This window comes from Macaca mulatta, chromosome 8, assembly GCF_049350105.2.
Source record: "Macaca mulatta isolate MMU2019108-1 chromosome 8, T2T-MMU8v2.0, whole genome shotgun sequence".
Classification (NCBI taxonomy): Eukaryota; Metazoa; Chordata; class Mammalia; order Primates; family Cercopithecidae; genus Macaca; species Macaca mulatta.
In genome coordinates, this window is record NC_133413.1 from 141,195,562 (window position 1) to 141,221,311 (window position 25,750).

The 25,750-nt window shown below is 44.5% G+C and overlaps 1 protein-coding gene across 4 annotated transcripts in view; it reads right to left on the bottom strand.

Moving 5' to 3' along the window:
* Positions 1 to 233: 233 nt before the first annotated feature.
* Positions 234 to 25,750, bottom strand: part of ADCY8 (adenylate cyclase 8) — a 261,431-nt gene continuing 235,914 nt past the window's right edge. For all 4 annotated transcript variants that reach the window (XM_077942879.1, XM_015145995.3, XM_015145994.3 and 1 more), the window contains 4 exons: positions 14,656 to 14,802; positions 5,261 to 5,353; positions 3,645 to 3,759; positions 234 to 810 (listed from right to left, as the gene is read on the bottom strand). In XM_077942879.1, the coding sequence (XP_077799005.1) occupies positions 323 to 810; positions 3,645 to 3,759; positions 5,261 to 5,353; positions 14,656 to 14,802 (843 nt within the window). In that variant the 3' untranslated portion in view covers positions 234 to 322. The remainder of the gene's footprint in view (positions 811 to 3,644; positions 3,760 to 5,260; positions 5,354 to 14,655; positions 14,803 to 25,750) is intronic.

Here is a 25,750-nt window from a genome sequence, read left to right on the forward strand (position 1 = left end):
GGTGGTGAGTATCTGATTGTATGGAATTTCTGTTCACTTCACATGTCCCTATTTTCCACCTAGTTGTAAGTCTCTCAAACTCTCAAAGTCAGAAACTAGATCTCATTTATCTTTGCTTCCCAATGAACCTTGTACACAAGAGGTGACCAATAAATATTTGTGAAGGGAACATTTGAAGAGAACCTCAAATTGTGTCCTTGATCTGGTACATTCAAAGACCAACGAAACCATCCTTGTTCTAAAAAAAAGTAAACCTTTTTATTAGTATATTTATTTTATATATAAAAGAAATACAAAAAAAAGAAACACAAAGAAAATGCTTTTATGGCAAATCAGATTTGTCGGTGCCTTCAGCTTGGGCTCCAGGCTCCGTGCCGCTGGGTGACAACAAAGTCCGCCGGTTATAATGACCCTTGATGATTCCCGTGTTGTTGTTCTCATTGAGTAGCTGCTTCTGCCTTTGCCTATTGAGGGACTGGACAAGTCCCAGGACAACCGCAGCCAGGGAGTACTGCCCAGGCAGTCTTCTTGGGGGCAAGATGAATGGGTTGGGTTGGACTCTTCCCAGGAGAAAGTACGTTTTGATTTTTCCTTCCTGTTCACTGATGCCCTTCACATAGATCTCCCCTCGGTAATCAAAGGCAAAGCCCTGGTCCTTCAGGATGAGATAGGTCTCCTCTGGGACTTGGATCCGGCCACTAACCCCTGTGCTGTCCATTCGGCTTGCCAGGTTCACAGTTTTGCCCCAAATGTCATACTGTGGTTTCTTAGCGCCGATAACGCCAGCTACCACTGAGCCATGGCTGATGCCTAGGGGGTGAACCAAAGGAGCAAGAAGTCAGAGGCAGAAGAGGTACACTGGGGGTGTCAGAGGGAGAAGAGGGACATTGGGGTGTCTAGACCCCTCCCTGGGATAGTGATCATTATGTGTGAGGTCTCTGTGGATGAACGGGACGTCCAGATCCTGCCCCCAGTCACTTATTAGATTACCTATTTGGACCTCACTTTTCTCATCAATAGACTGGAAATAATTAAAGGAATATTTAGTGAGATAATATAAATAAAACCACTGTGGCATAGTGCCTGGCAACCAGTGAGTGTTCAATTGAATATAATTATTATTTTCATATGAACATTGACTTGTCTCAGTCCGTGGGATGATCAGAGCATGGACCAGAAGTCAGGACCCTGGGATCTCCTGCTTCTACTGACATAGTGCTCTGAGAGCCTGGACAGACCTTTTTCCTCTCTGTTTTAGCCCAGGTCCTCAGTATCATTCCCTTGGTCCATGGCGATGGCTTTCTAACTGTCCTCCCTGTCTCCTCCCTTGTCCCCTTGAGCTCATCCTCCATACTGCTGCAGGAGCGGGAGGGCTCTTTCTGATCAAGTTGCACATCTGATCAAGTTATGACTCACTTAAATATCTTCCAGGGCTCCTTTCACTTACAGGATAAAGCTAATGATCCTTAGAATCACAATCAAGAACTTCTCTCACATAGCTTTTGCCTGATTTTCCAGCCTGATTTATCCCACTCTCTTCCTTACTGCTGCATTATAGCCACACTGAACTGCTGGAGTTTTCCTAATCTTCCAGCCAGTTACCCACCTTTGTGCCTTTGTCCTGACTTTCTCCCTGCTTGGGCTATTACTTCCCCACACTTCCACAGTTTATCTGGTAAATACTTTTAAAGACAGTTTCAGTGCCTCCTTTGCTAGGAAACACAGAATTCTAGAAATGGTAGCATTTCACCAAACATGTTAGTGGGCATGTATGTCTCCAATAGACAGAATTATTTCATTCTACAAACATTGACTAGGCACTTGCTATGAGCCAGGTACAGTCCTAGGCACTGGGGATATGGTGGGAAAGGAAAGAAATACAGCCCTGGTCCCCATGGAATTTACCTTCTACTGGGGAGAGATAGAAAATAATTTTACAAATGTAATGTAATATTAATGAGTGATTAGGACTACAAAGAAAAATCCATGTAGGTAAAAGAATGGAGAAAGATGGAAGAGAGTATATTTTGGGGTAAGGGGGTTAGCAAAGACCTTGTTGAGCAGAGATTTGAAGAAAGTGGTGGGAATAGCTATGCAGGTATCTGGATAAGATTATTCCAAGCCGAGGCAAAAGCAAGACACACATACACACTGATATAATTGACTGGAAATTTGAAAATCTCACTCTATAGAGTACATGGGAATCACAATGATAGTTAGCTCTTTAAAATTTGCAGAGAACTTTGACAGCCAATATCCCATTTGATTCTCGTATTATTATTGTGAGGTAGGGAGGCAGAGGAGGTAATAATTTAACACCCAGCTTACATAGGAGGAAACGGAGACACGGAAGGTTTAAATGATTCACCCAAAGTCATACAGCTGGTTACAGCAGACCCAAAACACAAATTGAGATGCTTAATTCAGTTGGGAAGTTAATTTTCCAACCTCTGAGATCAGTGAAACTATACTAGGAGTATAATATGTCATGACAAGGGTTGACCCTGATTTGGCAACATCTTCAGAATTTACTTGGAATATCTCTCTTCAGCATTATGGTTCCCTTTTTATTCCCGGTCCAATTGTGTAGTCAACAATTTCAGAAATGACATTGATAAGATTGATGGAAGCTGTGGGAACAAGCCTTGAACATCCCATCCATAGATCAAAAACAAAATATAAGCCCTTTAATGCAAAGAACAAAGACATATGGCATTCCTTAGATCTGACAAGTCAGGTATTGGTATCTCTTGACCTCTTTTTCTTAAAAGCTGCTAAGGTAGAAGCAGATAAAGTAAAATGGCATATCAGCCAGAAGATGTCTACAATGTGAGAACTGTAGCAAAAGTTATTTTAAACTGCACTCTGGCAGCCAAAATGTCATTGTCTCAGAGTTAGGAAATGCTGGAGCTGCTGCTGGTGTGACTGTTTGGCTGTGTGATCTTAGGCTAGTTACTCCCTTTTTCTACGCCCATGTTTACTCATCTACAAAATGAGAATGTGGACTAGACGGGGGGTTTTCAGACTGCATTTTAGGAGATCATTGAGGCTCAGTAGAGATGTGGAAGGAATGGCATATTATAAAGGATTATTATTGATTGCAGTGATTATTGTTATGTTGTTGCTTTGCACAATGGTGTCTTTAAGCCCAAAGAAAGGGTGAGCTTTGTAGCTGAGTAAAGCCTGTCCCTGGAAATATATTATCTGCCATCCCCAGGAGTAGAATCCTGCTTTTGTCTGAAGGAATTATCCTGAAGACCCTGAGAGCAATACAATGACCACAAGCATTGAGCTACCCAGGAGTCAGAATTAAATGACTAATTAGTCAGCTACATCTCTATGCACGACCTTGCATGGGCGGGCAAGTTGGAAGAGAGTTTCACAATCGTCTAGCATTTGCCAAAGGCTGGCTGCTTTGTATTTCTGCACACAAGCCAGTATCCTACTCTTGTTTCCAGCATCTCGACTGAGAGGAAACTAAGAAAAGACCTGAGCTGACCCTGTCCCTATCCTTGGCAGGGTCATGCTAGGTCTATTGCATTCTGCAGGAAAAAGCTTCCCTGGATTGGTGCCCAAGGCAGGGGAGGGTCTGTCGGAGCAAGGTCAGCTGGCTCTATCAGGCCCCACCTGCAGCTGCTACTCACCAATCCGGAGTTCAAAATTGTTGAATGAATGCTTGTTGATCTCCTGTATGCTTTCTGTCAGGGCGAGTGAGAAGTCAGCCAGAGCGCACAAATGTCCCCACTTGTCTTCACATTGCTGAAGCAAACATAAGGAGAAGAATTCTTTTAATGTGGAATGTGGGGAACATTAACATTTCTGCAGCAGGGGCTTTACATCCTAACCCAACCCTACCTGCACATCCCTTAAAGGAAATAATCATGTGGGTGAATCCCTCTACCCTCAAGTCACCGGTATCTCAGAACATGGGAAGACATGATATTTGCTTGCAAGAGTGTAGTATATGTGGGTCATTGTGTTCCTTCGTCCACATCTACACCTGTCTGTTCAGGTTGATGTAGCATCAATTCCTGAGTGTATGCTCACTGGCGTGTGTGTGAATGGGTGTGAGTGTATGTGTGTATGTGAGTGTGTGTTGGGGGGGTGTGTGGGTATGTGTATGTGCTCTGTGTATGTGTAGCTTTTCCAATCTAAGAACTATTTCCTTTGAATTGCTCACAGTGTGTGTTTAAGGGATACATTTGCTTACAAAACTCCTAAGAGAAGTGCTGCATAAGCCTCTGGGCCTCTCTGAACCTCAGTTTCCAAATCTATAAAATGGGGATAAGCATACTTGCCCTTCCTACTTCGTAGGTATTGAATGACATTTTTTATATGAGAGAACTTTGTGCCCCTGTAGAACAGAGGTTAGCAAATAGTTTCAATAAAGGCCAGATAGCCAATATTTTAAGCTTTGTGAACCATATGGTCTTTGTTGTGACCCTCAACATTGCATTTTAGCTTGAAAGGAGGAATAGGCAAAATAGAAATGAATGGGCATGACTGTGTTCCAATGAAGTTTTATTTATAAAAACAGAGGGTGGGCCAGATTTGACCTGTGGGCTGTAGTTTTCTGATCCCTGCTGCACACATACCAAATAATAACCAGCCTGAGTTTCGTCCCAGATAGTCACTCTTGAAGTATTTTGTTGTTTTTAGTTGGAAAAAAGCATAGGAAGGATTGGAAGAAATTGATGAGAATTCCATTTCCCCAAGTATCTGGACTCATATTCATTTAACACTAACTGAGGACTTTACTAAATGCAAGGCTTTGCTTGGGGAGCATGACATTATCTAAGATAATTCATCCATTAACCCTGGAAGGTAGACAGTGTTGCTATTTAACACCAGTGCCTGGAACACAGTCAACACTCCAAAAAGCAGCAGCTAGCATTATTATTATGTAAGACTTTTGAAAGACAAAATAAAGATAAGAAAAAAGAGGCAACTATTACAGGTTTAGTAAGATCCACAATAAAATCACAATAGGGTATTTCTTGGCTCTTGATTTTGTTCAAGGGAACAATGAGGTTCAGAACAAAGCCTAGAAGTTTCTCAAAAAAGCAGCATGTCTTCATCTGGTAGACTCTACTTACCTTGGGGGCAAATCCACATCACATAACTATTACAATCCAGTCCATTAGATTTTCTCCCTATCTTTCCCCAAGGATCTTGGCGACAGAGGCTTCACCACCGTCGGTGACACGACAACAGCAAGACCCCTGCGTTGCGTTGTGACTGAGTTCAAAGAGTCTTTTACCTGTTTTTCAGGAGATAGGCCTGACACGGCCATGTAGGTGCTGCCAATGGTCTTAATCTTTTCAATGTCTTGAAATCGGTCTTCACCAAGCAACTGAAAGAGAGCCAGGCAATGGTGTTAGCCCTGGTGTTTATTCTTCCAGCAGCCTGGGGCTCCAGAAAACAGACCCTTGGCTCACAATGAGCTACCTCTGATGGTTCAGCATCCTCAAGTTATCTGCTTTTCTCTCTGAGAATCATGCTTTCAGCCAGTCACATATATTTGATGAGCACTTGCTAAGGGTCAGGAGTGGAGATGGGTGTTGCCTGGTACTCTTTAAGAGGTAGGTCTGCCCCTTCACATGTAAGTCAGATCCTGTCTCTGCTCTGTGCAAAACCCTGCTATGGCTTCCTGTTTTACTCAAGGTCAAAGCCAGTCTTCAATGTGACTTGCAAAACTTGCCAAGACCTGTCCCCTCTCTTTTGGTCTCCCTCTCTCACTCTGCTCCAGCTGCACTGATCTCCTTTGCCCTTTGCCACACTGACCTGAGAACAAGCCAAGCCTGCTTCAGCCTCAGGACTTCTGCACCTGTTGTTCCCTTGCTGAGCTACTCTTCCTTCGGACAACTGCATGGCTTACTCCCTCACCTCCTACAGGTCTTTCTTCAAATCCCATCTTTGCAGTGCAGTCTTCTTGACCACCATATTTAAAATTGAACACAGCATCCCATCCCCACATACATATTCTTTCTTCCTTCCCCACATACATATTCTTATCTTCCTTCCCTGTTTTACCTTCTCTCCTTAGCACTTATCCCTGATATTGCTTATTTATTGTCCTCTTCCTCATGGGAATGTAATATTCCTGGAGCACATATTTTCCCCTGTTGTGTTTACTACTCAGCACCTGGTCAGAGTGTAGAGATGAATGAATGAGTGAATGATTAAATGAAAGAATGGGTACAATCCTAGGACATTTCCTCTACCTTTACCTGCGGTTTGGGTTTTAATGCTAAGAGAGGGAAACCTTGGTGTCTTATTAGCAACGGTGGTAGGCAGAATAATGCTTCCTGAACCTAGACCCCAAAGATGCCCGTGTCTTAATTCCTGGAACCTGTGCATATGTCACTTTACATGGCAAAAGGGACTTGGCAGGTGTGATAAGGCAAAGGATCTTGAGGTGGGGAGGTTTCCTGGATTATCTGGATGGGCTCGATCTAATCACAAGGTCATTATAAGTGAAAGAGGGAGGCAGGACAATCAGAGAAGGAGTTGTTATGGTGGAAGAAGAAGTCTGAGTGACCTGATTGCTTGCTTTGCAGATGGAGGGAGAAGGCAATGAATCAACAAATGCAGGTAGTCTCTAGAAGCAAGAAAAGGCAAAGAAACAGATTCTCCCCTAGAGCTTCTGGAAGGAGCACAGCCCTGTAAGATTCATTTTGGATTTCTGACCTCCAAACAGTAAGATTATAGATTTCTGTTGTTTCAAGCCACTAAATTTGTAGTCATTTGTTATAGCAGCAGTAGCAAACTAATACAATCACTATTCATTGAGTTCTTATATGTTGGATAAACAAGATACATGAGCTCTACCAACCCAAGTACAGAGGTCAGATGTTAAAAACAAATACACAAAACATGCCCTAGTTCAATTTTAATAGAGTTTATGTTGGAAATATACAGGGTAGAGGGATGAGGAGATCAGGCCATTTTGATCTAATCTGGAGAATCTTGGAAGGGATCCCTCAGCAAGTGATTTCCAGCTTCAGTTCTAAAGGGTGGGGAGGGGCTTTTCTAGCAGTGAGTGAATGAATTTGTGTGTGTTGGGGAAGCTGGGGTCATGGTAAGGGGAACATCCAGAAATAGGGGTCAGCATAGATGAGGTCTGGAGGTTGGGGAGAATGCACAGAAGGTCCACAGAGTGAAGAAGAGGCCAGTTTGGCCACGGTGTGGTAAGCCAGGCTTTAAGTTGAAGGAAAGGAAATTCCTTTGAATCTCCCCAAAGTAATCTCTCGATGATGTAGTTTCCAGATCTATAGTACTCTGTTTACACGTTCACGCCCTTTCCCAAATTCTTGGGAACAGCATGGGCCAATGACTAGAACATGGTTCTGTGTGTTTCAGCACAGCTGGGTTGGGACTCCTCTGCTTTTACACTACATACTTTTGGGCTCAAAGTCAAAACTAAACAGGAATAAATCCTGTTCTCATGAAGCTTATACTCTATTGTGGGTGAAGAACAATCAAAAAGAAATTTTATGGCAGGCTGTATGCTGATGGGAAAGATCTAGCAGAGAGGGTGATGGATGGAGTCGGGGACAAAGACAGAATAGCTGCAGCAGCATGCCTAGGTGACAAGGGATGGGACCTATGCATGCCTGTGGGGCTCGGCCCTCACCAGGAGCCCTGAGAGTTCCTCCCCATTCCTGGAGAGAAGGCACATGTGTGCACACAGGGGCAGGTGCAGGTAAGTGGAGAGGGCTGGAGAAGTGCCTGGAGAAGACAGGAAAAGTGTGCTGACCTCTGGTTTAAGAAATTGCTTTTGACATACTGATTTAAAGGCAGGAACTAGCTCTAGCCTTCCTCTTACATGTTGTCTGCCCAGGGGCTATGGCGTAGGTATTTCTCGGTTTCAAGGAGAAAGTACCTGAGACTTGGTGATGGAGCTGGCTCACCTCCAAGGCTGCATAGGGCACAGTTTTAACCTCACATCTGGAGTGAGCCTTTGGCAGGAGATTATAGTGCACACCTGCTTCTCCAGGCACTTCTACAGCTCACTCTACTTACCTGCACCTGTGTGCACACATGTGCCTCTCTCCAGGTGTGGGGAGAAACTCTCAGTGCTCCTGCTGAGGGCCGAGCCCCACAGGTATTCACAGGCTACATCCCTTGTAGGCATGCTGCTCCAGCATTCTCCTTTGTCCCTGACTCCATCCATCTCACCCTCTCTGCCAGATCTTTCCCATCGGCATACAGCCTGCTATGAAATTTCTTATCCTACAGAAGTATTTCTTGACATCGTTTTCCTTTCTACTTGTCTCCTGTACAACTTCTGAAAAGAGTTGTCTAGACTGATTGCTTCCAATTTCCTCCTCCTCATTTTTTCCTAAGCCCAGTCTTGCCATGCCACTGAAACTGCTCCTGTCCAGGTCCCGGAGGCCCTCCATGTCCCATGCTGCTTGCTGTCCTCAGCCTCACTTCTCTTGGTCTACCAGCAGCACTGGAGTGAAGTGATGAGATCTTGGCTCACTGCAACCTCCACTTTCTGGGTTCAAGTGGTTCCCCTGCCTCAGCCTCCTGAGTAGCTGGGATCACAGGTGCCCACCACCACGCCTGGCTCATTTTTTGTATTTTTAGTAGAGATCGGGTTTCACTATGTTGACTGGGCTGGTCTCGAACTCCTGACCTCGTGATCCACCCGCCTCGGCCTCCCAAAGTGCTGGGATTACAGGTGTGAGCCACAGCGGCCGGCCTCTGTTGTTTTAAGACACCAAATGTGTGGTACTTTGTTACAGCCACACTAGAACAAACACACATAATAATAAAATGAACATTTAATGATCATAATCATGTGCCAAGTGTATTAGTATGCTCAAGCAGCCATAATCAAAACAACTTAAACAACAGAAACTCATTTCTCACAGCACATGAATTTTGGGGAGAAGATGCTATTCAGTCCCTCGCGTCAAATACAGTCTTAAGTGCTTTTTAATCTTTGCATTTAACTTACAATGACCCTACTGTATCTCATTTTGTAGATGGGAAAACTGAGGTGCATAGAGGGATTAAATAACTTGCTTAAGGACACAGAGTGAGAAAACAGCTAAATTACGTACATTTAAAGCCCTTGCAGGTAACCATTAGATTAAAAATTCCAGGCTAGGGATGGTGGCTCACATCTGGAATCACAGCACTTTGGGAGGCTGAGGCAGGCAGATCACTTGAGGTCAGGAGTTCGAGACCAACCTGGCCTATGTGGTGAAACCCCCATCTCTACTAAAAATAAAAACTCCACAGTAGCTCATATTTTAAAAAATATTCAAAGCATAAATTAAACATTTTAAAGAGATTAAAAAGTAGACTGGAAGAGGGGATGTCCGCATATACTGGGGCACAGAACTAGGGGCTCTGCCTCCAGTGATCATCTGTTTCTCTGAGTGGCACTTTGAGCTTAATATTCTCAGATCCATTTTGCAGATGAATCAGCAGAGGCTCCATGTGGTAAAATAATGTGTCCCAAGGTCCCAGGGTGAGAGAGGGGAGACAGGACCACACATAATTTTCAGGGCTCAGTGCAAAATGAAAAATGTGGAACACCTTTTTCAAAAATTAAGATGTCCACGAGAGCAACAGCAGAACATCAAAACAAATGTGGGTCCCTTTTGTGACTGCACAGGCTGCACGCTTGTGAAGCTGGTCCCGAGTGGGAGAGCTAGGATCAAACTCAAACCTCACTGATTCCCAAGTCTAAACTTTGTCTTCTTATTCCCACTCTTAGAAGACATTTAGATGCAATTTCTGATTTTCTCGCCTTTGCTTCCATTTAAGATTGTAATATCCTCAGGGTCTCGTGTCATCCTGGGGTGGACAGACAGGTAGACGGAGCGGAAGATGGGTTCTCTACAGACTCTCTTGTTTCGGGCATCATCTTAAAATTAATCAGGGGCTAAGAAACTTGGAAAATTCCTCCTTGAAACTCTTCTGGGAACATGGAGAACACAGGAAGGTGCTTTGCTTTGGGGGGTGTGTGTGTGTGTGTGTGTGTGTGTGTGTGTGTGTGTGTGTGTGTGTGTGTGTAGCCTGATTTACAGCAGGGGCAGCCTTTGTTTATTATTTTTGTTTCTTGAACTAAAGTGAAGACCCTCTTCTGCTCTTACAGAGATTCTGCCAGTTGTGCCCAGGATATGCAGGTCTTCAGCCTTGGATCATGACTGAGCTTTGCTTTCAGACACTAACCAAACATATTTGGTGTTTTGGCAGCCCTTCAGCTGCTAATGTTTCAGCTTTAAAATCCTGGAACATCTTCAATTGCTCACCTCCCTCCCTCTGCCTCCCTGTAACTACTTTCCCCCAGCTTTCTGCTGGCGGTGGACTGATCTGATATGGTCCTGTGGAGAGCAGGTACTTTTCCTTCTCTTCTCTTCAGAACCACTTGGCCAAGAGCCAGCTTCAGGCTCTGGTAAGCCTCCCCCTCAGAAGATAATTTGGAGGCAGAAAGGAACTTCATTATCTCATTTAATATCCACGCAGCAGATTTATTTACTCTATAGCTAAAATTGTCTGCAGGCATAGTGTGGTCCCTGATCAGCCCATTTGTTCACTAGAGCAAATGGAGAAGTTAGATGTGAGAGGGCTCTTCAACCCTTTGTTGAGGTAGGAGCGGTGGGGTGAGAAGCCCTTGAGTTGGGTTATTGCAAACACAGTCTTGGAGAGTGTGATCTGTGAAAAGTTCAGCTTTTCTCTGAACCAGGAAAGAATTTTGCATGATCTCAGTTTCCTGTGGTAATTATATCAGTGAGAAGAGAAGCATCAGTATTAAAGTGAACAGCAGGCGTCTGGCTGGAACTCAGCCAGGCAGAATCTAGAGGGCCTCTCTTGACATTAAAAAAAAAAAAATAAAAGGCATGCCCGAGTGACCCAAGGACCTACACAGGCAAAGCTGAGAGTGTTTGGGCTGGCAATTCAGGCTGCATTTTTATTTTTCCTGTTGACTATATTCTCCCCTACCTTCCCCACGCCCTACCCTTTCTCTTCCACCTCCTCCCCTTTCCTCCTCTTTTCATCCTTCTTCTCTTCATCGCTGCCTCTCTTCTCTCTCCTGTCTCCCCTCCTCCTCATCTACTTCTCCTCCTCCTCCTCTTAATCATACTTTTCCTCCTGGTCGATCGCCCATGTTCTAAAGAACCCAGCCTCCTAGACCAATCCCCTTTTCTCCAACTTCCCTCTGCAAACACCAGTTTCAACCACTAGGGGCACTGCCCTCTTTCTCTGCTTTCCAAGTCTGGAGTGTCTACAATTTGGTTCACCGAAATGCAAATGTAATTCAAACGTACTTTATTCGTTACAAGTTTAAAATATGAGAAGGAGCACTTTTGGAAGATGAGTTACTATGAAGTCCAACCTGAGGCCCACTGGCCGCCTGTGACCCAGGGCAGCTTTGAATGTGGTCCAACACAAATTTGTAAACTGTCTTAAAACTTTATGAGGTTTTTTTGTGGCGAATTTTTAAAAACCCATCAGCTATCCTGAGTGTTAGTGTATTTTATATGTAGCCCAAGACAATTCTTCTTTCAATGTGGCCCAAGGAAGCCAAAACACTGGACACCCCTGCTGTAAAGTTTAAAATACAACAAAGCCTGACGTCTTAACCTTTAGTCAGATATTTTTAATAGGGTAATTAAAAAAAATGGGAAGTATATTTTGAATTGCGTTAACCTATCTTCACCTTACTATCTGCCAGCTTGTTTCTGTCCTCCCATTAATGAATTAATTCCTTTAGCAAGTACTTAGCAAGTATCTGTCATGTTCATCTCTTATGTGCTAGACACAGAGTTGGGCCCTGGAGACATAACAAGATACAAGAATATGGTTTCTATCTTAGTGAGCCTATGGCCTAGCATAGAGGATAGGAGGTAAAGGTGCTATTGTCACAAAATTGCCTTCCCTTCCCCACCTTACAAGGCCCTCTGTACTAGTACACTTACCAGTGACTTCTTGTGTTAGGGCAACTCATAGTCACCCTGCCTCCCACTGGATGGTGAAGCCTTGGGAGGCAAGAAGTGATCATGTCTTATCCATCTTGACCCCCTACAACCATCCCAGGGCAACTACGATAACCGTATTTGGGGTTATGACTTCAAAATCATTACCATGAAATGCCACGTAAGTGAGAAACAGTGCAACACAAATGATTACAAATCAAAGCAGTATGGGAGACTGGTGTTCAAATCTTGGCTTTGCCACTTAGTGGTTATGTGACCCTGGTCATTTTTGGTGTTTCTAAGTCTCAGCTTTGCTTATTTTTAAAATGAAGGCTGATAATTCCTAGCCTAAGGGTTTGTGTGAGAGGTAAATAACTATTAAATGATATATATTGAAAATGCTTTGCATTTCTGGCAACACTTGTAAAAACCCATAGAGATTAGTAACATGGGCTGGCTTCTACCCTAGAACTAAGTGGCTAGTGGATGGTAAACAGGGTGGTACTGAAGGGTTTCAGCCTCTATGATAGGAGGTTTCTCAGAGTATAAGTTTTTCACTAAAAAAGGAGTGACAACATTTACCTGGATAGAGGCCTTCAAAAGTAGAAGTAATGTTTGAATTTACTGTTAAATGAATGTTAACTTTTCAGCTGGTCATGGAGTCAAGGGAGAGAGAATGGGGTAAGGGCCAGGATGGCATGGCCTCCACGCACAAAGCACAGTGAGTGAGAGCCAGGTGGGCTTTTTGGCTTGTAAGTAGTCAGGTAGTCAGGTGGTGCTGGCCAGGCGGCATGCAGTGAGAGGTAAGGCTGGAGAGGAGGCAGGGACAGTAAGTGCAAGGCCCCCAGTGACCTGCTAGAGTTGATGAAGGGGAGCCACGGAAGGGTTTAGGCTTCAAAGGGATGTGACAAAATAGTCCTGCCTTTGGTGGTTGCTAATGGTGAGATGCAGGCAGGGAGAGCAGATAGGAGTGGACTGCCGTTGTCTAGGAGAGAAATGATATGGCCTGAAGCAAGATAAAAGCAGCATTGATGGTGAGAAAAAGGCAGGTGTGAGAGCTATTAAGAAAGTTGATGAGATGTCTGTACACCCACGTTCATCTCAGCACGTTCACAACAGGCAAACTATGGAATCAGCCTAAACGTCCATTGAGAAATGAATGGATACACACACATGCGAATGCACACACACACACACACGCGCATGCACACACACACATACACACACACACACACACACCGCACACATACACATATACACACACACAGTGGAATACTATTCAGCCACAAAAAGAAGGAAGACCTGTCATTTGCAACAACATGGATGGGCCTGGAGGATACGATGCTAAATGAAATACGCCAGGTACAGAAAAACAAATACATATGATATCACTTATACGTGGAATCTAAAAACGTCAAACTCAGAAGCAAAGAGTGGAATGGTGGTTATCAGAACCTGGGGGGTGGGGTGGGAACAGGGAGATATTAGTTAAAGGGTATAAAGTTTTAGTTAGACAAGAGGAATATGTTCTGGAGATCTATTGCATAGCATAGTGACTATAGTTCATAATAATGTATTGCATACTTGAAAATTGCCAAGAGAGTAGATCTTAAATATTTTTGTCACAAAAAAGTGGTAAGACATGAGGTGATGGATATGTTAATTAGCTTAATGTAATCATTCCACGATGTACACATATATCAAAACATCACATTTTGCACCATAAATATCTACAATGGAAAGAAAGACTTCACTGGACTCAGTAGCTGGATCGAATGTAGGGATGGAGGGAGAGGATGCTATTTAGAGTGATACGGTAGTTACTTTTGTTTCCCACCCCAAGCCCTTTGTGGGGCCATCCTCCAAAATGTCATGAGTGCTGGCTACTTACAATGCATTGCCGTACCTTTTTTTGGATAATTTGCCTGGCCTCATGAGAACTCCCTTGCTAGAAATACCACGGCAGCCCATGACCAACAATGACTGACCAATACGGGTATCCAAAAGCCTGGCCCCCTGCCTCAGTGTGAGACAGTTGTACCATTCATGTCCCTGAGTTTCCTCTGGGGTTAGGCAGGGATTTGGCTTCTTCCATAGCATTTTCTCAATGAATCACTTGCTTCCCATCTCAGGCTTGAGTAACTGGATGGACACTGGTGTCCTTCAAGATGGGGAATGGGGGAGGAGAAGGCCTACTTGTGTCAAGTTTATGAATGGAACTGAAGTACAGCATGAGTATTTCCCCTCACAGAATGTGTTCACTAGACTAATGGAGCCTGGAGGAAGAAACTGCTATCTGTAGTATGTTTATACTTGCAATTAGTTCTCTGACCAACTGCAAATGGACAGTTTTATCTTTGACACTTTGAGAAGATGGAGCAATGCCTGCGTCGGCGTCCAGCCTCTGTGGTGTCAGTGCCTGAGTAGTATTGGCCTCATACAGGCTTCTAGTCAAGTCCTGCCTTTTGCCATCTGCCAGCTGTGCGACACTGGGTTACGTTACTTAGCCTCCCTGAGCCTTATGTTCCTGATCCCCCAAATAGAGAAACAATAGCATTTAACTCAGGTGATAGTTGTGATGATTAATCAGATAATGCATGTTTGTGTTATAATGCAGGCTGGAACTCCATAAGTGCAAAAAAATATATAAGTAATTCCTACAATGCTTTGACAATGATGCCCGTTTGTGATTGTAAATGTCCCCAGCTTAGTTTACCTCATCGAAGTCAGCAATGATCTCATTCAGCAAGCGCAGGCATTCCACTCCCTGGTTATTCATTTCAGTCTGAGAGTAAAAGTCCGCAAATCCTGGGATGGAGGCAAACATCACCCCAACAGCATCATAGGATTGAGAATACAGCTCCTGGACAGAGACACACAGAGGGCACCAGAATTGGTCATCAGAGGTTTGGTTCTGCAATGATGCTTCCTGTGCACACATGTGTGTACGCAGGGGCACAGGCACCCACCCACAGAGAGAGAGAAAATGAGGCTTGGATATTGTTATGTCAACACTGTGTGTCTTACTCCACGTGGGCTGCTATAACAAAATACCTCAGACTGAGTGACTTATAAACAACAGCAATTTATTTCTCACAGTTCTGGAGGCTGAGAAGTCCAAGATCAAGGTACTGGCAGATTTGATGTCTGGTGAGGACTCACTTTCTGGTTCAGAGATAGAGATTTCTCACTGTGTCCTCAAGTGGTGGAAGAAGCAAGGCAAGTCTTTGGGGCCTTTTAAAATAAGGGCACTAATCCCATCCATGAGGGTTTTCACCTTCATGATCTAATCACCTCCTAAAGTTCCCACCTCCTAATACCATCACCTTGTGAGTTAGGATTTCAACATACGGATTCTGGAGGATCATGAATATTCAGTCCATTGCACCACAACCACAGCATCATCACCATATGGAAAGCGATGACTGAAAATTCATAGTCTCCAGCCTCAGCTGGGCCCTGAGTTCTGACTGCAAGTTCATTCATTCTTGGTCAGCTTCCTTTTCTTTTCTCCTCAATGGCTAGTCCAAACCCTCAGATCTCCGCTTAACCCTCTACTCTGTTTCTCTCAGTGGATGATCTTACCTTTCTACTTCATTGAGAACATGGTGGTGGCTCTTGGTGGTGACTTACCTCTGTTCCAATCCTCATAGACTTGTCTGTTATTCATTTTCTTCTCTTTCACTTCAACTCCAGGTGGTGATGTGTCTGCTTTCCTTCTCTTGCTGAAGGTCAATACTTGTACCTGATCATTTTATAACTTCTTCAGCAACTTACTTTTTCAGTGATCCTTTTCTTTCTCATTTTTTTTCTCCTGGCCTCCTCTCCCTGCTCCTCCTCATCCTCTAAGAGTCTCTTCTAAGAAAAAGAACAAAGTGGCCTGGATCCTGCAGACACTTGTGGCTATCAACCAGTTTCTCTCCTTCTTGTTTCCAAACTTCTCAAACTAGTTATCTTCACTGCCTATTCCCATGCTCTTAATGCAGCTGGAATGAAATGAACTAAGAACAGTCTAGCCTGCCGGTCAAAGTGGAAAAATCAATGTACACATGTAACTTTACATCCTACTGGATACCTGCAGATTGGTGTTTTTGTTGATCACCCCAAGATCTTGATTCTCTTGACTTTTTATGCTTTAGTGATGTCCTTTGCTTTTCTCATGCCTGGCCCCTTTGAGAAGGCCCCCCCCCCTTTTTTGCTTCTCTTCCGCCTTACATGTTGGTGATTGCTATGGTTCTGTCCTTGGCCAACTGAATTGTTCAATTTTACAGACTTGCCTGGTCCATCTCTGTCAATCCCAGCCTTTTCAATACCCATGTGCTGACGGTTTCTAAATTCCTATGTCAAGGTCAGTTATCCTTCCTGGGCTTCAAGCTTCCATGTCTCATCCTTGGTTGCCCTCACCCTCCTCCAGTCACAAATTCCATAAACCTAGTGCATCTTCTCTCCAACTCAGCCTGTGTCTGCTGCATTGCTCTCTAATTCACTTGGTGGCACCAGCATTGCCAAATCATCAAAATGAGACATGCTTAGAGTCATCCTGACTCCTTCCCCATTGTATCCATCTTCAATAAATCATCAAGTTCTGCTGGGTTTGATTTTGTCTTCTAAACATGTTTTCTCCTACCACTGTGTGTTTTTAAAAATCAGGCTCTTCCCATTTTCCTTCTTGATCACTAAAATGAGAGCCTCCTACTGGGTTTCCTGACTCCAGTCTTGTTCCATTCAAAGGCATCCTTCACACAGCAGCCAGAGTGATCTATTAAAGATACACTATTGACCATGCCTCTCCCTATCTTAAATCCCTCCAATGCCTCACCATTGCCTCCAGGATAAAGCTCACACACTGAAGCATGACATATATGCATGCCCCTGCCTCCACCTATCACTTCAGCTTTATTGTCTGCAACTCCGCAGTTGGATATGTGCTCCAGAACACGGAAGCATTTGTACTTCTGTGTGCATGTGGTGTGTGATGCTGTAGGTGCTGTCTGCATCCTCTTACCCAGGGTTCAAGTGTCAGCCCTTGTATTTCTTCACCACTAGATGGTGTTTTTTTGTAGCCACTAGAGGGCACTCTGCCCATGTGAAACGCAGACTTGGGCGGTGCCAGGAAATTAACACCCCACGGAAGCAGCACTTAACCAATGCCAATGGGAACTGCTAGAGAGTCCCGGCTCCCTCGCCCCTTGGGCCTGATAATTTTGAGGCATGCTCTCACACCATTTCCCTGAATTTCCCAGTGGGATTAAGCTCCAGTCGCGCTCCAGTCGCCCACGGAGGTAACTAATCGGATGGTGCATCATTTATCGGTTGCCTTCCTTCTCATTTTCCAATCTGCTTGTGTTTACTGGGACCACCGCTGAGTAAATTACTTGCATTCAAATCCTTGTCTCAAGGTTTGCTTCTGGAAGAACCCAAACAAAGACACAAACCCTGTTCTATTTCACACTGAAATGCTTTTATTCCTGCCATCTGTCCCTGGGTGGGAAATGTTCTTCCTTCCCTGCAGTTAGCTTCCTTTACCAGGCTAGCTCTTGTTTTCTGCCTCCACTGACCATTTAGAGACTAGGACTTCCATAAGTCACAGACAGGTTTAGAGGCTGCACTTGCTGCTTTGCAGTGACCTCAACAATTCTACAGTATAACCCTTGCCACCTGCATTACTGTCTTAACATCCATTTCTTCCTTTAAGTGTGGATTCCATGAGGGGAAAAACCACATGTCATTCATCTTCTTGCACTCCAATTATGTATCATGTGATTCGTAGTTTTTAGATGCCTACAATATAATCCACACCCTAGACAGTCTGGTCCAAGGTAAATACTCAAAACGGTTGGTTGATTAATGACTTCCTGACCTTCGTAGGAAACATGAAACCTTACAAATTACTTTCATATGAATTCAACGATTTAATCCTTGCAATAATTCTATGAAGTCATACGATAATTATTCCCACTTTACAGATACAGGAAATGAGACAGAGAGGAGTTAAGTCATTGTTTTGGATCACACAGCTGGTAGTGGAAGAGAGGGTCAGAGGACTCCCAAGGCCTTTCCCTGCTCTACACATGTGAGTGTGCCTCCTCCACACAGCATGCCCTAGGTCAGAGGAAGATGGTGTCACTGATTCATCATCAATTGTTCTTGAACTTTAAGTGTGGATTAATCGAAACTAATGCCTTCTTTAGTCCTTATCCAAAAGAGCACAGGCAGCTGATGTGCTAGGTAGGGCTGGGTGGGTGGAAGGAGTGAAGATAGCAGTCAAGGAGTAGAGCAAAGGTAAATGGCTTTCAAAGGTGATTTCTGTTTACCTTGGCTTTGAACAATGTGGTGATGCCATGAAGAAACCTGACTCTGCAGTAGGAGTCAGAGATCCTGCTTAAGTAAATGTGCGTCCTCCTAATGACTGTGGTTTGGTGGGAAAGTCTCTGTTTATTACCTATAGTATTCGTTTGTTAGGGCTGTTGTAATAAAGGACCACAGACTTAGTGGCTTAAACAACAGATGTTAGTTTCCTCACAATTGCAGAGGCTGGAAGTCTAAGTTCAAGGCGTTGGCAGGTTGGTGTTGTCAGAGGGCTTTTCCCACGGTTGCAGATGCTGTCTTCCCTGTGTCTTTACATTGTATTCCCTTAGGTTCTAGTCTCCTCTTTCTATTAGGGCACCAGTCATATTGGGTTAGGTACCCCAAGGACCTCAGTTTAACTTAATTACCTCTTTAAAGATGCTGTCTCTAAATACAGTTACATTTTGAGATCCTTGGGTTTAGGACTTCAACATATAAATTTTGGGGAGACATAATTTAGCCCATTACGCCTATATTTTTATTTTCTGCTTAAAAATAGAGAAAAAAGAGAAGATCCTACCCTCTAAAATTCATTGCATAATTATGCAGTCCAGATCCCCTCCCGCTTTGGTTTATGCCCTGTGATGTAAATGCCTCCATGGTATAAAATGACCAGCAGCCAGGGGTGTCTTAGCAATTGTTTGTCTCCCTGAATATTCTAATGAATGCCAGCTCCTCTCACACTCTTTTGTTTTTGTTTTTTGAGACAGAGTCTTACTCTATTGCGCAGGCTGGAGTGCAGCGGCGGGATCTTGGCTCACTGCAACCTATGCCTCCTGGGTTCAAGTGATTCTCATGTCTCAGCTCCCTGAGTAGCTGGGGTTACAGGCACCTGCCACCATACCTGGCTAATTTTTGTATTTTTAGTAGAGATGGGGTTTCACCACCTTGGCCAGGCTGGTCTTGAACTCCTGGCCTCAAGCGATCTACCCACCTAGGCCTCCCAAAGTGCTGGGATTATAGGCGTGAGCCACTGCGCCCAGCCTCATGCTCTTTTCCTTAGTTTTATTTCTCAGTCTTTCCATCATTTGAAATATTCTGATGGCTTAAATATTAAAATTGTGATAATAATATTAGCTACTTTCTTGAGCACTTACTTTGTGCCAAGCATAATGCAAAAGATTGCACATACATCATCTCATTTAATGTTCACCACATCCCCATGAGACAGATACAAGTAAGACCCTTATTTCATCTATGGGGAAACTGAAGGATGCAGAGATTAAATACTTTACCCAAGTCCCATAGTTGTTATGACGTAGAGCTGGAATTTGTACCTAGACAGTCTGACAACAGCCCCATGCTACTGCTAATAATAACTATAATTATAGCAGCAACAACAGCAATAATAATAATAATGACAAGCAGGAATAAGTGTCATGGGAATTAGAAACTGGTTTGTCCGTCTGATTGGATGGTTGTTTCACAGTGGAGGGGCAAGAAAGAGCTTGAAGAAATATGACCTGAGTTCAGATCTTGATTCTTTGGTATCCTACTGGAGGTTGGAGAAGTGGGAATAGGGTGGACTGGGACTGGGACTCACCCCTCCTTTCCATAAGATGCTAACTGATGGAGAGAGTGGCTACAGGGGCCTGACAGTCAGTTGAAGACCAACCCCCTCAACACAGGCTCTCAGGTAAGGATGGATTGGACAATGTGTCTTGGATCTGAGGCACTAATGGGAAACTTCAGCTCCTTCCCGTGAGACAGAGTGGGACTGAGTATATGTATCTACTCAGTGGCTGGCAGGGAGCCTGGAGAATGGTGGGTCTTTACCTTCTTGGGGGGCAGAAAGGGAAACCTGTGTTACATGGCTTGTCATATGTGAGGAGAAGGCAGGTTCACCTTGGGTACAAACAAGTCCCTGAGGAGACAAGACAGACTGAGGTCTTTGTGGGTCTTTAGCACCCGGGTCCCATGATTGTCTCAAGGTCCGGTGACCCTGGGTTTCCCCAGTCTGATGGGTTAAAGCACCATAAGAGAGGGAGAGACTCCCTCCCTGGCATTTCCCCACAGGGTGGACGGTGTTACAGGGACTTCCTCCTCGGCTGGTGAAGGCAGGAACGTGGGAAGAGAGGAGCGCTCGACCCCCACAGCTGTGGGCACATGACTCTGGGCAAGTGAGGTGACTCTTCTGGCAACCGGTCCCTCAGCCGTCAATGACAGTGCCAGCTCTTGCTCTGCTTTTGCCTCTGGTGGCGCTGAGATGCTGTACTCCAGTTGTCTGCCTGCTCCTCTGCGCCACGCCTGGCAGTGGCTGCTCACACTGGTTCTAGTAACTGATTTTTCTCCTTGTCCCTTTCAGTCTGGGAGTCACCACAGCTTTCCACAGTTGCTGAGCACAGTGGAATTTTCATCTCCTCCTTATTCCTGTTGCTTCAACTAGAGACCCAGCAGAAAAGAAGGGGCACATTCAGATCAAGACGATTTGGGAAGGGTTGACTGATAAAGGGCTTAATTAGAAAGACGAGGGCAGGAAGTAGGGAAACCCTAAGAAATCTCCCAGAAACCCAAGGCTAGTGGCAGGAAAGCAGTCATCCCTCTAGGCTCAAAGGGATGAGAAGAGCCCAAAAGGAGTGAGTTGGTTTGACATTGGAGGTGTAGCACAGCAGTGGTCTTGGGAGGAGATATTAATTTCTGTGAAGTGACACAGCCAGCCTCAGGCAATCGCACGGGAATAAATATCTTGACCTCACATTCCTCACTTCCCCTCATCTCTTACCTAGTGCCAGCCATTGATGACCCCTCACCTTGGTGCCTGAGGGCCAAGCAGGTCACAGATGTAACTGATGTAGATTAGCCTTCTCACCTGTGCCTGTCCAGGAAGCACAGGGAGAAGAGGTGGAGGGATTTTGAAGGGTACATGGAGGAGCTCCGGCCAACCTACAAACACCTTCCGAGACAGTCCCTTCACTCAACTCACTCCAGTCAACCGCCTTGAGTGTGCCATCTATTTCTTGCTATTTTGGGCTTCAAGAAGATAAAAACACTTTGAAAACTGGGGAGGGATCGATGAATATAGAAAAGCTATTATTGGTTTATTGTTATCTTCCTCTGGTTAGTTGAAGGTATAGGTTTGGACTTAGTAGATGATTTTGAGCATGTGCATGTACTCCGTCGCACACCCGCATATGTCAGTAGGAAGACTGATGTCCTGTCTGCCTGGGGAACTACATTCCGGTCCTTCACCTGCTCAGGCAACTCCAAGTCCTGCGTTGCTTATACCAAGTTAAACCACCTCTCAGCATGGGAGAAACTATGTCTGAGACTTGCAAACCTTATTAGTATCCTTTCATGTCATTCAGGTCTCTGATCAAATGTCACCTCCTTAGAGAGAACTTCCATGACCCCTGCTCTTTTCTGAATGTGTCTCCCAAATTCATATGTTGAAACTTCACTGCCAGTGGGATAGTATTAAGAGGTGAGGCCTTTAGGAGGTGACTAAGTGATAAGGGTGGAACTCTCATGAATAGTATTAAGGCCCTTGTTGAAGGGTATGAGGGAGTGGATCCCTTCTTTCCCACTCTTCCACCATGTGGGGACACAGCGTTTAAAGTGCCATCGTGGAAGCAGATAAAAGGACCCACACCAGACATGAAACCTGCTGGCACCTTGATATTGGACTTTCCATGCTCCAGACCTGGGAGGAAATACGTTTCTGTTCTTTAAAAATTGCCCAGTATCAAGTATTTGGTTATAACAGCACAAAGAAACTAAGATACCAGTGTAAATACCCTTTCAACACTCTATTCCATCATTCAGCTATTTCTATCCTCATCAAATTCATCACTCTCTGACGCTGTGTTATATATTTATTTATTTGCTTCACTGTCTGTCTTCCCACAAAAATGCATGTTTCAGAGCAGCAAGGGCTTGTTGTTTTGTACACTGTTTTAACCCTGGTGTTTAGAACAGCACCTGGCACATGGTTGCCCTCAATAAATACTTGAGGAAGGAATGGGCGAATGAAGGGATAGGGGGTGGGGCTGTGACTGGGAAGGAGTAGAAAAAATAGTAATGACTTACGTATATCAAAAACAATAGCCAACAACCAGTGTGCATTTAAAATATGTCAAGCACCATGTAAGTGCTTTAGGCATGATAATGCATGTAAATGTTGTAATGAGTCAGATGAAGATGCAGAATATGATTATGATCCCTTTGTAGCACAACAAGGGGCGCGAGGAAAACAAGGTCCAGAAAGGTTTATTATCATTTGCCCTCGGTCATAAAGGTAGTGAAAGGAGGAACCACAACTAAGCTCCCAGCACTGGGGTTTTGAATCCACCCACGCATGGCCTTTCTATACTGAAGCTGCCTTGCACTGGGCTGCATTGGGGACTTAATGTGTTATCCGATTTAGCTCTGACCCCAATTCAGCAAGGTCAGTATTATTTCCTCTATTAATCAGATGAGGAAATGGACTCCAAAGAGTTGGGAAACCTGGCATAGATCACACAGCTAGTTAGTGACAGAGATGGGATTTATGCTGTGTGGAATCTCCAGCACCTGGGACAGCTGCCTTTGCTAGTGTCTTTTCAACAACGCCTCATAAAGCCATGATGAGCCAGCAGGTTTCCCTGGACTCAGAGCTAGCCTGCATGCCATTGATGAGATACCCAGGCCTGGACCTCCAGCTGGTTTTATCTGCAAGAATGTTCCTGACCAGGGGAAGTGAGTGCTATTCTAAGCCAAAAGCCCATCAGAATAGCAGAAGCTGCCAGAATGTTTGTGTGTGTAACACCGCCTTGGACAGGAGGCTTCTGGGTGTGAGACCCTGTCCACTGCCTGTGTTTGGATGGTTTGAGTCATCCTTTGTCACAGTTCCCCTTCTCTGCATGCACTTACAGTGAGGTGGAGGGGAAAGAACACTGGCTTCGGTGTTACACATACCTGGGTTTGGATTTGAGCTCACTCCTCGCTAGCTTTGTGACCATGGGTAAATTTCTTTCCTTCCCTGAGCTTCAGTTTCTTCATCTAGAAAATGGGGATAATAGTTCCTACCTCCTATTACACATTGAATCAGATCCAAACTACTTCAATGCTCTTCAAGACTTGTCTCTTTGTACTTAGGATACCTCTGCTCTGGCCTGTTCTTAAAATATTTGGGTGCTTGTAGTCCCCCCAATCCTTCTCAGCAAATATCCTATAGTGTCTCGTCTTTATGCCTTTGGCCGTTTGGGCCTGTCTGCCTGGAATTCTTTCCCTCCACCTCCTTGACTGATTAACGTCTGGGTCCTAGGAGGGTAAGAATTAGAATCGTATTACAGCTGAAGAAACTGAGGCTCAGAGAACTTAACTTTCTCCAAATCACATGCTAGTAAATGGAAGAGCTGGAATTTGAATACATGTTCTTCTGGCTTAATAGCTTGGGATTTTTCCGCTAGGTCACATGGCCTTCCTTGGAACACCTCACAAGGGGTTAGAATCCAAGGAGGGAGAGAAAAGAGAGTCTGAGCTTGCAGCAGTGATGCCAATGAAGGCTCTCAGCATACCCCTGGCTGCTGTGGCCAGGGACATACACACAAGTTACACCTAAGAAGTCATCTGGCTTTGCCAGCTAGAAGCTGTATCTTCAGTTCATTTTTGATTGTGGTCTGTGGAATCATTTTCTAAAGTGTGAGGCCCACATTGATGCAGACAAGTCAGTTGGAGGCTTTGTGCATCAAGCAACTCTTCTAGGTCAGCTGAAGGTCAGCCATGAAGGCACTGCCACCCCAGGGATAGACTTGGGAGATACCCTGGCATATCAGGAAAAGGTGGTGCTTTGGGTGCTATCGTGACCCCATGGAACTCACAGATGTCCCCCATCAGATGTTCAGAAATTTGTATCACAGTTCAGGTTTGTAGCAAGAGGAGAAGCTAAAAATGCCTTTGCCTCTTATGGCAACAGAGCATGAAACTGGGAGTTCTTGCCGGCCACTACAGTCCTGCCCCTTCCCTGTCACCCTTTTACATGTTGTATGACTCTGTCCTTCTCTCTTTTTCTACACACACACACACCCCTCTTGCCATACTCCAGAGTTGGTATGGGTAGTGGCATTGTAAGGGAGAGAGGGGCATGGAAGAAATAAACCTGAGGGAATGGATTCCCCTTGCAGCTTTCCATAAAGAAAGTGAGGCATTCCCTTCACCTCTCAGGACCTCAGTTAACTCATCAATAATATGAGGCTGATGGAACTCTTAAGGTTGTAAATAGAATGAAAGATCATTGTCATCAATTGCCTATTTCAGTATCTGGCGTGGAATAGGTGTTCGGTAAATGATATTTTATCCTAATGTGAAAATTCTCTAGGCAATGTAACCATGATTGGTGTTTAATCCTAGTCCAGTGCGAACTGTTTAAATATTTATAAAATCTCAAATAATCCTGACAAGATGTCTTATACATGCGATGAATGCTGAAGCAGTCCTTTATTTTGCTCAGCAGGGGTTTGGCCTGAATAACAGCTGATGACCTGGAGTCTCAGCATGCATCTCTGGTTGGTTTCCATCCTTTCAGGATGAAACCAGTATGTCCTTGCTCTTCTACACTGGTCCGATGTGCCTCACTGTTTCGCTGTCTCGATTAAAAAGCTGTTTTTTCTCATTTTTCTTTGGATTTTACATGTGGAGTTTATCCTCGCCATCTGGTGGTCATGGTTGATACACATTGATATTCTCTCTCCTTTCATGGTTTCATCAAGAAGCTCTTGCAACAAAGACACCGACCTTAGGGAGCCTTGAGGAAACCAGGCCTGAGCCCAATTCCAGGGAACTCCATCCACTGAGGAGGGTGGAGTCTCCACACCCAAGAGACTCTCAAAGACCTGAGTACATCAAGATCTCATTATTCCAGTGGCTGATTACTCATTCCCTTGGCTTTTCTTCCACTGATTTTTCTTCAGTGGCTTGGATGAAAAATGGACCTCATCATTCTCTCCCAGCTCTGCCCTTTATGGTCCTAAGGCAAGGATCACAAACCTCAATGTTTTTAGGGGCCCTACAGGTAACATAAATGGCAGGGTACAGATGGGTAAACTGAAGAGCCCACTTTATGCATAAAGGCATCACATTCATAAATTAAATAAGTAAACCAACCAACTAACCACTGTCCAAGCCAACTGGCTCATTGGTCAGATTTGTCTCAGGGTCTTAGAGTTTGTAATTTTTGTCCTAAGGGTTTTTCATTTCCTGTTTAGCTCAGTCTGAAAATCCAGTCCTGGAAGAGCTGTATTATCCCTGCCTCTCAGACAACCCCTATTGCCTTTGTAGAATCCTCAGCAAGGGGTTAAGTTTCCCAAGTTGAATGCCTCAGCAAGGGAGCCCACTACTCCAGTTCATCCACAGGCATTTCATGAGCAGGGGCCACAGCCAGGCACAGTGGTGATCAAGGGTGATGTGGTCCCTGCCTTGTAGATCTCACTGTGTTAGGAGGATGAGATGGCCTGATGGCTCTGTCCTCGTAAGGCTCCTCCTAACAC